The sequence below is a fragment of the Haliaeetus albicilla genome, chromosome 18 (genome assembly GCF_947461875.1).
Source record: "Haliaeetus albicilla chromosome 18, bHalAlb1.1, whole genome shotgun sequence".
Lineage (NCBI taxonomy): Eukaryota > Metazoa > Chordata > Aves > Accipitriformes > Accipitridae > Haliaeetus > Haliaeetus albicilla.
Genome location: NC_091500.1, coordinates 8195666 through 8211785, shown reverse-complemented (window position 1 = coordinate 8211785; position 16120 = coordinate 8195666). Strand labels below are relative to the sequence as shown.

The following is a 16120-nucleotide window of genomic DNA, read 5'->3' as shown; positions in this document are numbered from 1 at the left end:
GTAAAACATTTAGGGTGAGAGGACCAAATTCCTTTTGCTTTACACCTACACTGAAGACAGAGATGTCATTCTGCATTTTACACCATTGTGTGGAAAGCCAGCATTTGGATGCAAGACAGAGAAACCTGCCGCTATCCATCTGAAACAGTCTGACAAAACTGCAGAAGCATTTAGGTGTCTGGAAAACAGACTGTCTGGTTTGTGTTTACGTTGTAAAAAGCCCAAAATGAGAAATAGCAGATGAAAGAAAAATCTACTCTTGGTGACCCATTCGTGTTTTCCTACTTATTAAGAACCTTGCTTTTAACTCTGGGAGAGGAGCAGGCAGCATTTCTACATCTGCATGCTTCAGCTCCATTGTAGAACAGAATGAATGTGGAAACAAATTATAACATTTCTTTGAAAACAGAGAAATAGGGAGTTAAAAATATGATGTTTGTTTCAGGTGCCAGGAGGGATATATTGTGCCTAGACAGACAGCACCCGTGGTTTCTGTTAAACCATTTAAAGGAATCTAAGAGAACGGAAGGTTCACGGGAGTATAAAATATTCTTCACCCTTTACTGCCAGGGTGCAGGTGTAAATTATGCTATGGATGACATTTTTCTCTTAAATGAGGGACTGATAATTGCTGTGTGTTGGGCGCAAAATCTTGGCACGGGAAACAGCTTTCTGCTTTCGGTGGCCCCTTTCCATGAGTGCGCTTCACTTGCTCTGCCTGGCCGAGCAGCCGCACTCCCGCCTGCCTGTCGGAGCTGCCTGCTGGGTTTCAAATTTTGCAGCTGCCAGGCCTTGGAAAACATGTTTTCATCACGCAAAAATGTATGGTCTTCTACGTAAATGAATTGCAGCTTACAAATATTCAGCGGTGTTGCTGGGCTGCCAGGCTAAGGAGCTGCCACCAAACCTGTAGCAGGCATTGCAGCCCGACTATTTCCAGCCTGGCGAGCGTGGCCATGGATTAGGAGGGTGAGTGGCTTGGGCTGGAAGCTGCTCTGAAAGGAGGGACAGATCGATGTGCCCTGCTCTGAAGAGAAACTGTGGCAAGGAGGACAGAAAGGCTTCTTTTCAAGCCTCGAGGTGCAGCTTGCAGAGGCACCGAGCAGAATCACTTTTAACCTCTCGCTCCTCTCCCTCAGTGACAGCATCTCAATTTACTGTAGTTTGGGCCTTTTGCTCACATAATTTCTAGACACAACTACAAATCCTGCAAATCTTATCCAAGGAATGACAGACTAATCACCTCTCTTGCTCTGGCTAGACCTCTCTGCAAGCCATGCAGCTGTCATACAACCACTCCTAAGATGCCGGTACGGGTGACCTACCTATATTTACTTACGTCTCACAGCCCTGTCTAGGCTTGGCTGTGTTGAAATTTAGGGGCGAAAGGGAACAGTTATCTAACAAGGTGCAGTTCAAGCTAAATAGATCAAAGACAACAAAAAAAACTTCCACAGCGTAGAAACCAGAGCTGTGTTCTTGAAAGCTGTCATTTTTGGGCCACTTCCAAAAGCCAATCTTGCCCTAAAACGAGGGTAATCAAATCTCCGACTCCAGCATGCTCCCACGTAGCTCCAGGGATCAGCAGTTCACTTCCTTTCATTTAAATCATCAAGGATTAGCCACTGCCAGATTGGGATAATGAATTTGAATTAATATGACCAGGTTATGATCATATCAGATAACGATCCCTTCTTTTTCCTTGCATAGTGCTAAGCTTCAGTGACAGAAATACTCCGAGCAGTTCTGTGGGGTGGGGTGGGCAGGGATTGATGGTGTGAGAAGAGCTACCTGCCTTTTCCCACATGTACTGTGGCCATAGGTGATGCGATACATTACCTTTCATTGATGTCCAGAGCACAGGCTGGCTCTACGTATACCATAGAAAAGTACTAGTACCCTGTAGCTGAGTGAGAAAGAACCAGTGCCTGACAGAATTAATTCTAATTACTGAAATGCTGATTGGGATCTTTGGACACTACCATAATCATAGTAGTAGTAATAAATAATAATTGTGGTTATCATTATTTTATTACTGTTTTCCCTCTAGACATTGCAATGATGAGAAAGAGCCTTGGATAGACTTACCTACATAATTACTTGTATAAATTTTGCCACATTCCTAAGAATCAGGTTTATTAGCTGCATAATGCCAGCTCTCTGCTAAGCTGTTTTTTGATAGTGTAATAAATATCATTAAAACAAATCAGATAGGAGTTGGTTAAGGGGCTGAGCTTTAAGTCTGATGAGAATAAATTTTTTATTCTGTCATTTTATTTTTAATCTTCCTTCCCATATAATCCACCAAAACTTGCTTGCATCTTTTATTTACCGTTAACAAATAGTAGCTCTCACCCCAGGACATTTTGCCACATATTTGCTGAATTAGGCTGCCAGAGATACTTGCAAACAAGTTAGATCCTGCACTGTTAATAAGTTGTCCCATTTTTTTAACTTCTCCACTAGTACCATGTGAGATTCAGCTTATTCTCAGTCCCTAGCAAAAGTATAGGTCGAAATGCTGTTCTTCCAAGGGCACTCACTATTCACTTCTTCATTCACTTGCTAGTCATTTAAGCCAGCATCTTCAAACTCGTCATCTTCTTTCTTAAATCTCAGCAGGGAGGCAGATTTGTGCCTCCGACTGTGATCTCCGACACTATAGCGTTACAGGCTGCCGCTGATCCTGCGCCTTTAGAAATAGTCTTGACCGAGCAATTAGATTGTGTTCCGTCGGTGAATAGCATTAAGGGTATGTAGGAGACGTGGCTCTTTTGTTTGTTTTATTTTATTCTGGCCATGTTGTCCGTGAACAAAAGCATTTGCTGTTAATCCCGTTGCTCGACTTGGTTTCTAATGATCATTTCTGTGATGGTGAATTAGCAGGAGCTGCTAGTGTATGCCCGAGCTCACAGCCATTAATTTTCTTGATTTTCTTCTGATAGAGCAGGTGCAAACTGGCAGCGTTTGACCCTAATAAGTTACACTAGTCTTGCCAAATTTTGTTTGCCTGGAACAAGGAACATTATTTGTATCAACATCCTGGTAAAAAGTGAGCAAATGGATTTGTTGGTCAGGTAAATTTTCATGACAAATTTGCAAGCCTGTGTTTAAACAATGTAATTTATTTAATCTTGTGATTTTACTAGTTCTTTATCGTAATCATACAATAGCGCCATTACAGTATATGTTTTCTTCTCTCATGAGACAGATGGATAGTGGCTGAGGCTCAAAGATAATATTTATCTACAAGATAGTATAACAAAGGCAGAGATTTGCAAGTTAATACATTTTGAGCTGATAAAATAATTCCAAAGGAAAAGCGATGCTAGGGTGTAATTTATTTTTTTTTAAATCCTATTTAATAGAACATTCAGTGCCTTATAACATACATATTGCAATGATGTTGCTCTATAAATGTCCCTTCCTGTCATCATTTACATGATTGATTACCTTGCAGCTGCATAAACTTGAATAACTCAGAAAATAACCTGTTACCTCAGTATGCACATGCATCTTGGTGCGTGTGTCGTGGAAATGTATGTTAGTATGTTTGGGCATCTATGCTTTTATACTTCATGAGCGTGTAATTATGATAAATCAAGGTCTTCGGTACAAAATACGACTTTCCATGTAGAGTGCCGTGTCTGTTCTGTTCGTAACTGAAGGTTGGCTATAATATAATGAAGTTTCTTTGTTGCTTCTCCCAAGATAAATAGACACGTGGGTTTTGAACCATTAATAACTCTGAAGATGATGAAAAGTCAAATAGTGGACAGTTAAGGTGCAGCAACATTGCACTCTCTTCTTTGCCTGGAGTTTCAATGCTTTAAGGATTATGTTCCACAGTAAGCAAGATGTTCAGTCTAAATTGTATAGACTTGAACGGGAGTTTCTAATGAGGACACAGCTAACAGACTCTTAAGCCTCATGAGAAGCTGCCTATCCCAGCCTGGAGTCCTTTCTTTGGTAATCAAAATAATTTGACAGAGATAAAAAGAAGTAGTTTCTCTTCATTTAAGTGCTTCATCTTACATAAAAATGTTGGATTTCTTGTTTTCTGGAGACCAAAACACTGTCCAGGGAGCAAAGCAATTTGGTTTGATTTTTTTTTTTTTTGTCCCGTCTATCTCGGTAGCAAATATTTTGCTCTAGTGGAATGGGAACACAATTTCTGTAGGGTAAACATTTATGTTCCTAATTATGAAAGCAAGCCAGCAAGATCAGCATGTTGAGCTGATGGGGCAGATCCTGGGAGGGCACGAGGTGAAGAGGCCAGCAGGCAACTGGCCAGTGGGACAGGCCGTTGCTTTGGTCCATGCAGGGAGGGACCAACCCCAAAATATGGGCTTCAGATGCTTCAGTCCAGGGTGGAGCTGGAGCTCCTACCTGTGTGTCGGCAGTCCCATAGCCTCCTGTTAGCTCAAACATGTGCTTTTAGTGGAGAATATTCAGATTCCTGAGTTGTGTGAGATCCTGAGCAATAGATAGTCAAAGATAGCAATTTTTTTTTATTACACTACCAAAATTGGTATGTTTTCCTATTTCTTAAAAATAAATTCTGAGTGTAGTATGAACAAAATTGAGGCTATATTATGGAGCTAGCTCTTTGCCATTGTCTCCTGCTGGGAGAAGCAGGTAATGGTGGTAGGCTCTCTGTTCACAAGCAGAAGTGATGGACCCCGGAGGGGCAGAAGGAAAAAGGCACACATAAGTCCCGTGTGTTCAGGGAAAGATCACAAATGATAATTCTGAATATGTCTTTATTTTAAAAGATAATCATTTATTTCAGTGCCCTTTTGGAGCACAAAGCTTAAATATACATCATACCTTTGAATCTATGGCACAGTGAGTCATATGGCTTCGAATATAAATAGGTGTCACAAACTCTGTCAGTCCTCCTGTTCCCAGCCAGGCAGCCTGGGAGGAAGCTGAACCAACTGTTCCTAGGCAGTAACGTACATTTACATAAAGTGTTTCACATTTTTCATGTTTATTCCGTGCAGATGGCTCCATTTTGAACATCCAGAATTTGTTTTGACTTTGTGACTATAGCTTGTAAACACAGAGTTGGCTGGCATCTGTACTGGGTATAGGTAGCTTTTCGTATTTGATCTAAAATTGAGTGGGGCTGTAGCCAAACCATTAGTCAGTCAAAATAATGTCGCAAGCCGGTTAAAGGCAGCATATCCAAACCACAAGGGAAGCCTGAATTGGAGGCAGTAGCACTGTCCATAAATTGACAAATTGATGCGCTAGTGGTGTTTCACTTACACAGCTACTTTAGCCAGACTCTAAATGTGGCTTTGCAAATCAAGGCATCTCACTATTAAATGTTTTGAACTGAATCACAGTTACGTTCTCTTACGTGAATGTGTTGATACGAATAATGCAAGGAAAATGCATAGATAAACATATTTATAACTCAAGATGCAGAAAACTCAGTTGCATCACTACTAAGCATGAAAACACTAGTGCTGATTCTTGTCTGTGTGTATTATATGTATGGAAATTATTTTCAAGGACAAATTAATACCAAAAATGTAAAGTTCTCTACTTTTCCTTTTGTCAGTTCCACTCCTAAGTCTTACAGATGAGGTTTTAGGGTTACTTTTCCTGCTATCAGTATTTAAACGTTTTAGCTCTTTTCTATATATTAGTTAACAGAAAGGGACACCAATTTTGATTTGTTATTTGAGAGCGTAGTCGAGCCATCTTTTGCTTTAAAAGGTTCCCTGTGCCTTTGTCTTCTCTAGTTTAAGTAATTAAGTTGAAGGATAGGTAGCCAGAGTATGTTCAAAGGCCTTGGCTTTATTTTGTTAGACCTAATTATTCCAGACAATACAAAATATTTTTCAGTAACTCCCCCCTTACCCATTCAGAGTGTATCTGTGCTTCCTGCTTATCTGCAGGTTCAGTTCTGCTTGAACATTGCTCAGGTCTATCACCTTGCTGGAGAAATACATGATTTGTAAATCTGAAAGAATTCCCCAACAGCAACCATAAAATTAAGCTGTTAAAGAGCTCTTGGAGCTTGTTTAAATGCAGACCTAAACAAACCTCTTTGCTGTTTAGCTCAAGATAAATCTTTTTAAAAGTCCTGTTCTAAATCACTTCCCAATTTTAATGAGTTTATATATCAGCCTTTGCCAGATTTTTACTGTAGCTATTCTCCAAGATTACAGCCATGATAAAGTAAGGACTAAAATTGTTTATTATATATTATTCTTCAGAAGCAAAACATTTTCCCCCAGAGGCTGTTGGGAGAGCTATTGATTTTCTGCCACAATGTGAAATGTGTGACCTTTATAATATGAGCAATGATTACAAGGCCAATAAAATGACATCATTCTGTTTAAACTTTAGAGTTCGCAGGGCAAATAGCAGAGTGTGCCACATTTAATGATGTCCACGGACGATAAGTGTACATTGCCTGGCTTCAAGTGAGACTGAAACACGAAGCAGGCAGACGCTCCAGCCCCAGAATACCCCCTGTTTGTGCCAGGAGTGGGTGAACAAGAGTGTACGTACCAGATAGAGCTGTGTCTTTTCCCAGCTCTTAAGGCAAGAAGTCAGTGCTTTTCTGAGAGCAGACTTTTCTAAATGTTTGCATCTACCAATGCCACTGACAAAACTCCTCCTAATGTGGTACAGGATGAGATATTTGGGGCACAGCTGTATACATCCATACAGATTTTCCCCAATGCACTGCATATGCATTTACAGGACTAAATTCTATTTTTGTAATACAGCTTTAGCCACTTCATTGCAGTTCCTCTAGAGCAGCTGAGAGAAGGCTCCATCGCAAATAGATGAAGTATAACCACACAGAGCATATTGATATTCTAATACGTGTGAAAACAAGGAACACAGAAAGCTTTAGTCATGCTTGGAGGGGAATGCCACAACCTGATTCATTGAAATCATTCCGAGAAGAAATCTGTGGAATTTCCTACTTCAGTCACATCAGTCTGCTTCCCCACATTCTTTTCTTCTCTTCCTTCAAATGCTCATTTTTGATCCATTAGGAAGTGCTTCAACCAATTCCCTGTCCAGTCTCCAGCCCGTACCAAGCGAGATCCCTAGCATGGAAACCACGGTAGCTGTGATTTCCCTGTGCAGGCTGAACCAAGCCTGCGCTCACTATTTGGTCCAGCTAAACGTGGAGCTGAAGTGCTCGTTGCTTAGAAAGAGCAAGCAAAGCAGCACAACACAGTCAAGGCATCGCAGAGGAAGGAATAGGGATAATTTTCTTTCCCATTTCTGGCTCATTGTGTAATATCAATAATCTCTGCAGCTTTGTATTATACTTGCCGTAAGTGGCTCTGGTGATTGATTAAACACCTTAGCTTTTCTTTGGCATTTAATCAATTGCAGCAGCAGTTTATTGCGTGGTGTATTACAAAGTAAAAGAGATTATTACTTAATTATTCTGAAAAATAGCAGCTTGCAGTTGTTGCTAACATGGGTATGTGTCTACGCTGACATTGGTGTCACATCATCCTTTCCTTTGTGCCTCCTGGTCTCCATGCTGGGTGAGAGCATGCGATTCCCAATGGGTCATTCACAGTCATTCCCGTAGCCATCGCCAGCACAGTGCAATTAGTGGCATTAAATAAATAATTGCTTACGATGGGGCTTCCCACAGTGCAAAGAGCCCAATTCTGTCGCTTGCTGGGTACCTCCAAATCTCACTTAAATTTTAGGCAACGTCCTTATTAACCAGCCCACGTGAATATGAACTCGCTGTCAGGTACAAACCGCTTCTGGAAACAATTCAGCAAGAATTACATTGGTATCAGGAGGCATTTTGATAGCCCACGGTGCAGCACCGGATGTGTGCACAACTGGAGATAAATCAGATACGAGGCATGTTATTGGTATGTGAGTGCAAGAAAGAAAAAAAATAACATTTTGTGACATCCTCTTGAGGATCTAGGAAATGGCAGCTCTTCTGTTTTGACATCTGAGGTTTTCTGCCTTGAGTGCAAAATTGAATCCATATGCAAGAGTTCAGAAAGAATATTGTGGTGTGATAAAGCATAAGGATTCAGGGTAGTGTACACATCTGTGCATGTAGGGGTACCACAGGTATCGTGATCAGTATGTATTCTTACCAATCTGCTTGTGGAATAGGATGTAACCCATCTGTATTCCCATGCAAAGGGATAGTCCAATATTTAGAATTAAAAAAAGGGGGTTAGTTCCTTGCTTTGCCCCTGACTTTCTCTATGATCATAGGCAAGTGATTTTGTCTCCTTGTGCCTGTTTCCTTTTGTGAATGGGAGTAACTGTTGTTCGCTACCTTAGAGAAGCATATGAAATTAAGGACTGCTAGCAGCTCCTCCACTGTGGTAATAGACACCATCTAAATATTTAGTGGAAAAATGAAAACTCTTCAAAACTTTGATCCTGCAAAGACTTGTATGAATTAAAGCTGTGCCCTTGATTTGAACAGGGCTAGTTAATGGAAGACCAGTGACAAAGCATCCACTGCAAGTTTTAAGCATTTCCCCAAATGATTTTAGGGGTTATTGGGGTGGGTGGGGTGGGGTGTCATGAGGGAAGAAAACTGAACCTTGTATGTTGTTTATTTTTCCTCCATTATGGTAGTAGAGGTCTGACCATCACCTTTCTAGGCAGCTTTGTGAATCCAAAAGGTTGGTAGTGCTCTTGCTCGTGCTTAAAGCTGGCATTGCCTGTGAGTAGTGATGCTTTGGCCAGTCCGTATAAGTCACGCAGCATCGTATGCCGGTTTTGTGTCAATCGTGCAATGGCTTTTGCAAGTACTCTAGCAGAATTGGAGCGAGCAGACGTTGACTGTCCAGTGACTAGGAGAAGTTCATGTTTCTTTGAGAAGGTGCTGGATGGTCCTAACCATTAAAAGAGTTTATTTTCTTACTCCAACAGATTTCCCCTCCCCTCCTTGATGTTACCAAATTTATCATCACTTTTGTCTTTCAGGTGTAACCTGTCTTTAGTGTTGCAGACACATCAGCCAACCATGCATTAAGAACTGGGCCCTTACTTTAATTCAGTATAATTTTCTTTTTGTCCAATAATTTCACAAGCGCTAATCCACACTTCAAATGCAGGAGATACTTTGATCCCCAAATTGTTCAGCACTTCATGCAGGAAAAACCGTAGGCCACAGTCATGAAACTCCTAGAGGATGGCTGCTGGCTTCCTGTGGCAGAGCTGGTTGTTGTTTTCCCCCCTCTCCCTTCTTTGCTCTAACCATTTTGTCTGTCTATCTTGTCTTGTATTCAGTTTTCAAAGCAATTGCCATGAAGGGCTTCCTTTTTTTAGTGCCTAAAAGGGAACAATAGATTTTTAGAATAAGCATATATATATTTTTTATATGACCGTCTGTATATGCATAGCATATCTGTCATATCTATACTTTAATATAACATGCTGAGAAGTTCAAGCTAAACAAATTAATATTTATTATTATTATTATTTATGAAAAGGTCTTTAAATGTATCCTTAAATGCACATGACATTTAAAATTATTCCAGTGCTGGATTTCTGAAAAAGTAGATGACCTTTTCTCTTGAAATTGGAGAGTGTTTTTTCCTTAACAGTTACATTATGCACAGAAGATGAGATGTTAACCAAGATGTTAAAATGTATTGTTTCCCTTTGAAAGCTAATCCTGTTCCTCATTTTCATTAATGTTGGCTCATTCATCTTTCTTTTTCTTTCTTTCCTTTCCTTTCCTTTTCTTTTGCAACTGTTTTTGCATGAAAATGCAGAGTAGAAATAAACAGATTTTTGGTAAGACTTGCTTTAAGACTCTTCTCTTTCAGATCCAGTTAAAGTTTTTAAGTTCAGTTATTTTAAAATTCATATTCTTCAGTTCCGTAAACAAAAATAATGGAGAAATATAATGAGGTGCAAAGCGATTTTCTAGCCCTCACTAATCAATAAATACCAACAAAATGGGGATGGTGTAATGTCCATAATTTAATTGTCTGCTGTTACCAGGTCACCACGAGACAGTAGCAGAAGCGGGGAGAAGCTGGAATTGGCCATGTCCAACCTCACTGCGGATGTCCTGGAATTACTCCTGGAGTTTGTTTATACAGGTTCTTTGATCATAGATTCAGCCAATGCAAAAACCCTACTGGAAGCTGCCAGCAAGTTCCAGTTTCATACTTTCTGTAAAGTCTGCGTTTCGTTTCTAGGTAAGAATCACTCCATCTAGTGAGGTTTTAAGATCTTATTTTAAGGTTTGCAAGTCTTCCTTCTAACAAGTTTTAAAAGATAATTAGGAAACCCAAGATAAAATATAATAAAATTAAAAAAAAAAGTATTTGGGTTGAGATTTGAATTCAAAGTGCTGACACGGTGGTCAGTGGAAAATGATATAAAGAAGTGTAGCCTGTTGTTTGAGTGGCAACTGCTTTCACATCTTGGATAGACTTTTTTCTTGAATCTTGGTTCATACTTGGTATGATGACATTTTGTTTCCCAGAGGTTGATCACTGCACAGATACCAGGCTGTAACGCACAGGTTGCTTATAACTGTAACAGCAAATGTTGGGTGCTACACCAGGCCAGCTTGGTCAAGCACTGAAAGTGTTGCAGGTGGACTCCCACAGAGGAGTCAGGATCTGCAATTGTCTTGCATCCATGAGAAAATCTTTCACATGTCCCATGTTCTTGTAAACAAGATCTGGTTGAACTACTCCAGGTTGAATGTTCATGGGGTTTGTTCTTTCATACAGAGTTATGGTCTGATGGATATGTATCATCACAAATGCTGGATGGGAATGAAAGGCTGCTGTGCTCTCCCTTGGTAACTGGTGTGCCCTGTGTGCATGGGGAGCATTTGCCCGAGCAAGGGTGTTCGGATCAACATCAGCACCAGTGCCCCTAGCCATCCTCTCATGGCCACATGAAAAGCCCATTCTTCCTGTCCAGAGCATCATGTCGTGCTGCTCCTTGCATTTTCTGTATGTTTTCCAATATAGACTATTTCAAAACAGTCCAAGGTGGCCAGCTGAGTTAACTAAGCTTTACCGGTCTGAACTGGAACCATCCAGCCCCGTTTCTGTCATGGCAGAAGAGGAGCCAGAACTGGTGCTCAAATGAAACACATGTTGGTTTATATTCCTGACTGTATCATATGCCACTCCTTCACTAACGTGGCTATAATATCAGTTAATGAGACAGTAATAATTTACAAATTATTAACACAAACTTATTAACACAAAAAGTGTGAGCTTGATCTTATATGACTTACTTCCCATGTTCAAGTTCCAATATCTTTTTTGGACATCTGGTTTCTATTCAGGCTCCCTCAACTTGGTATGGAAGATGTCGTTCCCTCTGGACCCCAAATACATCTTCAACCCACATGAACTCTAGGTTCTTCTTGGCCAGTTCTCATTTAAAATTGACATCTAGAATTACAGAGCCTGGAAGATAAGAGTTTAGAAAATGTTGCAGTCATTAAAAAAAAAAAACCAAACTCAAATGAGTCCAGTTTACTGCTGTTAATTTTCACTGCTAAGCTGACCTGCTGGCAAGATGAGTGGTGTGACTAGGCTGGCACAATGCAGGCATCAGTAAAGAATCTGTGGTATTGTATTCTTCTCTTCTTTCCAGCTTTTTATATGTCACTTGTTTAAAAGCCTGTTCTCAAGTAAGTGGGTAATGGGGAAATGAAGTCTATGCTTTGCAATCCTGCTGTGTTGGTTGTGCAGCTTGAGTGAGGGCTCTGGCTCTGGTATTGCTTTCCCCCAGCTTCCCTTCATCACCTTTTAAAGTGATTAGATCTTAGGGCCTTTCCAGGAACAGATATGTTTAAGTTGCGCTATCTCTAAAGATTCAGCCAGAAAAGCAAAATACATTTATTTCACTAAATCAATGTGAGATTTCTCTTTTCCGATAGTTAATATTTGAATTCAGTGAACCATGTTATGGTATGAAATAGTAGGTTGGTTATAAGTTCAGTGATATATGGGGAGTCGCTGGAATTTTGTATTCTCATTTGGAGAATTCATGGAGTGTAATTGCTTATTTTTATTTATAGCTGTGACTGGATTGCTCTACAGAGATAGCAGAGCATTTGCCATCTAAAAAGTTGAAGGAAAAGCATTTTTTCTTCTCTGTGGCTGTGTTTTTTCCTTTCATCCCAGCCACCTCTGCTCCCCACAAAGCAAAAATATGGTAAAAAACAGGGTTTTTTCCAGGGTTTCTGGAGGATTTACCAGTATAAACAGTGATTCTTTCTCATCAGTGCCCATATCTAAATAGTGAGAGAAGTGGAGGGAAGTCCAAAGAGGTCCAAGGAAGTAAAAGCCCCAAATTAATAGGTCTGTTCAGCACATCACAGCACCATCTCAGGGGAAATTCAGGTCATCCTTTTTTGGCCATGAAGCTCCAGCAGAGTCCTAACTGGTTGATGTCCAGGCAGCTCTTGTGTCTCTGTCCTGGGCCTCTCAGCAGCACTGGGGAGAGGCACCCCAAATCTACTTGCACTTTCTGGTGGAAACATGCTGCAAATGTGTCAGGAAAATTGTTTCATTTCAATGGGAGATTTCTTAACTAGCTTCACTGGGCTAATTATAGCCATGTTCTCTCTCTCCCCCACATGCTGTCTCCTCTGCTTTTGTCTAGACCATGAGAAATTGCAACAGTTCTGTGCTGACTGATGCAACGATGCTGACAAGTTCGTGCAGACGCCATATGATAACTGGGCAAATGTTTGCAAACTGGTCAGGACATCATAGGTATCTCCTCCATCCATATGGCTGAAGACTTGAGGGGGTTTCTCTTTTTTTTTTTTTTCATATTTGTTTTACACTATCATCACAGTCATGTCTCAAGTCGGATTTCAGGTGATTCATCAGTATCACCGTTTGGGTCCGTGATGCAGGGACCACCATCGCAGGAGTGAACAAATTCTGAGCTTGTACTTCAGCCAGCTGCTGCTAAAATAAAAGTATTCTTCCTTAAGTGTAAAGAAGTTTCTGGAACCTGTTAGATTCATGGAGCAGAAAAGGAAAGAGCAGGAGCTTTGAATTTTCTTAGTCTCCTGGGCAAAAGGCACAAAGACAAAGTTTGCAAAGAGTGTGAGAGGGAGCTATGAGAAAAACTGAACAATGGACCAGTGGTGAGACCTGCATGAACAGGCATATGCACGTGAGGAAAGAAGAGACCTTTATGGTCCTTATGAATTCGAGAGAAAGTATTGTGGGTAATATTTTGTTCATCCAGCTGGAGAACCACGCTGCCCAGCACTGGAGAAACTGAAGCTTCAACCATATCCGGAGATGAGAGAAATGAGGAACACTCTCACAGGGGAAGTGAAATCTTTTGGATGACGAATACATCTGGAAGTCTTCCACTTATCTCCCATCCTCACATGGTTTTGACACTAGTAGGAATACCTGAGGAATAAGATCCCCATCAGAATGTACACAGAGTATGATGAGGAAATGCATGTTTTATGCTAATTTTAGTGATATCCAAGTCATCATCTAGAAAGCATCTCTAAGTGAAAATACAGTGCTTAATGCACACAGAGGAGGCTTACATCAACCACTGAGCTTCCATCGTACTGTTACCGCAATCTCACTGACTAATCCTTCCTACATACCATCTATCTCTGACTTTATCTCAAGATGTCCCACTCCCAGAAGTGCAGTCTTAGCAGTCTGCCTGGCTGGTTATCTCATGATGACTTTGCACAGGATCTCATTCCAAAATCACTTCTAACACAAGTGGAGAATACCAGCTGCTGATCTGCAATATTGTGACATACATAGAAACAAATATGCTATCCAGCACTGTCTCAGACCAGTGAGAGCCTACTAGATTACATCTGATATCCTTAAAGTCCACTCATAAGCCTGTTATGAACTGTCCTTGAGCACTGGGAATAGCTTACTAGTCAGCAGTCATGTTCCAAATGGACACAAGGTGAGGTGAAACTCCCCAAAAATGTGTTGTTACAAGTCCAGTGTCACTGTGGCAAAACCAGCAATTATTGTAAACATCGGCATCCAAAGGAAAAGGGGTCAGGAGCAGATTGAGCAGAACTGTTCCTTAGCTATCTTTGTCATGTCGGCATCCAGAAGCGCCCCCAGATTGCAATTGCTTGGGGTGGGCTATATTATATAGCAGAAGTCTATAACTAAGTAGTCACATAGGTTCCCTTTATAGTCAGTGAAGAGTAACAGGCATTAGTAAGACACTGTTATGCTCATCCTGATGTCGTTATCCAAAATATTACCAGATTGCTTCTTGGAATTGTTTGTTTATGAGTGTACAGGGATACTAACATGATTGCTCAGTTGCACCATAGACAGCTGGAGTCAAGAGAGATCAATCTTGCCCCCAAATTTTGAGTCAGAGGTGAAAAATGGAGGGTGCATTTTTTCTGTTCACAGGATAGAGATTTTCCATACGTTCTATAGCTGTTGCCCCAACCTCTGTCTCGCTCACCTGCAATGAATCCCTCTAGTTTACATGCCACCTTGCTGTGGTGCTTATCACATCAAAAGTGAGATGAAGTGCAAAGAAGTGTGTCACCAACCTCCCGAATGTACCCCAGTGTGCTTTTTCCTGGGACCCCTCTCTAAATGGCCTTATGATACTTGCTGAATCAGACAAGGATAACATCATTTGGGTCTGCCACCAAGCAGTTTCCTGAGGAAGAGGAAGGAGCGAAGCTCAAAGGGACAAGGTAGAACTGCTTGAACACCAGTGTACCAGGCTGCATCAATCACCCAGCATCGTTAGAGGTAGAAAAAACTGTCCAGATCAGAAGAAACCAGTCGTGACCAGTGCTTTTTCCGCCCCACACCACAGGCTCAGCTGGGAATGGTATGGGAATCTCTCCTGATAGAGGCAGACCCAGTCCCCTGAAGGCAAAGACTCATTCTTGCAAGTCTCTTCCATCGTGTGCTAGTAAACGGCTGCTCAATGAGTCAAACTTCATTATTACCTTTATTATAAACCCTGTGAGGGTAAGGTGGAGCAGTGTCAGATTTGTCTCTGACTTGAGAGTTTGCCAAGCGATGATGAGAGTTTTGGACTCTGTTAGATGATTATTTTACCCACAGCCGTATGTATACATGAAACTGTGCCAACAGACAGAACCTGGAAGAGGTTTTGGAGGGGTTTTTTGGGAAAAGAAGAAATTTTGGGAGCTTTGTGCTTCATAGCTATCAGTTTGCAGCCTGTCTCTGGGCAGTCTTTGAGTGACAAAATCTACTGACAGCAAAAAGTGCCGCTGCTCCAGTCTGCTTGAGGAAATGGGCTCCTTGCAGTCAGTACAATCAACTGATGCAAAATGAGATAACCTAGTTTCAAGATTGCTGGATCTGTAAAAGAAAATAAAAAGAGGGAAAAAAGAAAAAACAACACCAAAACTCCTAATCTCATGCCAGGTTAAAAAAAAAAAAAAAAGTAGGTCATAATCCCATTTTAATAAAAGCCACGTATCAATAGCGTGCAGGTTTAAAATCTGATGAACGCAGAACCTGGGCGTAGGGAAAAATCCCCAAGCATTTCCAAAAGAAGCAATCTAATGGGAGTTTTGTTTGAAGAGATGTGGGGCTATCGCACATTCCTGTCCAGTGCTTTGAAAGGGTGCACTAGGATATGGCACTGCCCAAATGTGATATACTTCTCCTCTGAGAAGCCTGCCACTGGTACCGATGCTTTTGTGATCTATTGCAGTCTGTCTCTTTCTTTTCTTGGTGCTATATCTTAAAAGAATATATTCTGCCTATTAGTAGTGGCTTCGTTAACAAAAGCTGAGAAGAATCTGAGAGTTCCTCTTATAAATGTCTGAAATTGGTGGGTTTTTCTTCAGAATAGCTGAAAAGGAAAACAGTATAGTCAAATGTATGGTGTAGCACACTTTTAACGCAAAGCTACACACTGTGCTGTTACTTCTGTTTGCCGGGTAGGAGATAATGCTGTCTCCTCTGTGCATGATTTTCTTTGAAACCCACTACACAACATTTAACAGAAGGCGTTAGTATAATCTGTGTTTTGCATAAGGGATGTCATCACATTCAGCAGGAACAAAGTTCCTTTGAAAAAAAAAAGGGGGGGGCAGGATTTTTTTTTTATTTGAAGTAGCTTAGTAGCTGAA

General features: G+C 40.9%; 1 protein-coding gene across 7 annotated transcripts in view; it reads left to right on the top strand.

Annotated features, from left to right (window-relative positions):
* The window catches only part of KLHL29 (kelch like family member 29), a 413313-nt gene that overhangs the window by 342991 nt on the left and 54202 nt on the right, over window positions 1–16120 (top strand). For all 7 annotated transcript variants that reach the window (XM_069805696.1, XM_069805702.1, XM_069805698.1 and 4 more), the window contains one exon: window positions 9991–10190. In XM_069805696.1, the coding sequence (XP_069661797.1) occupies window positions 9991–10190 (200 nt within the window). The remainder of the gene's footprint in view (window positions 1–9990; window positions 10191–16120) is intronic.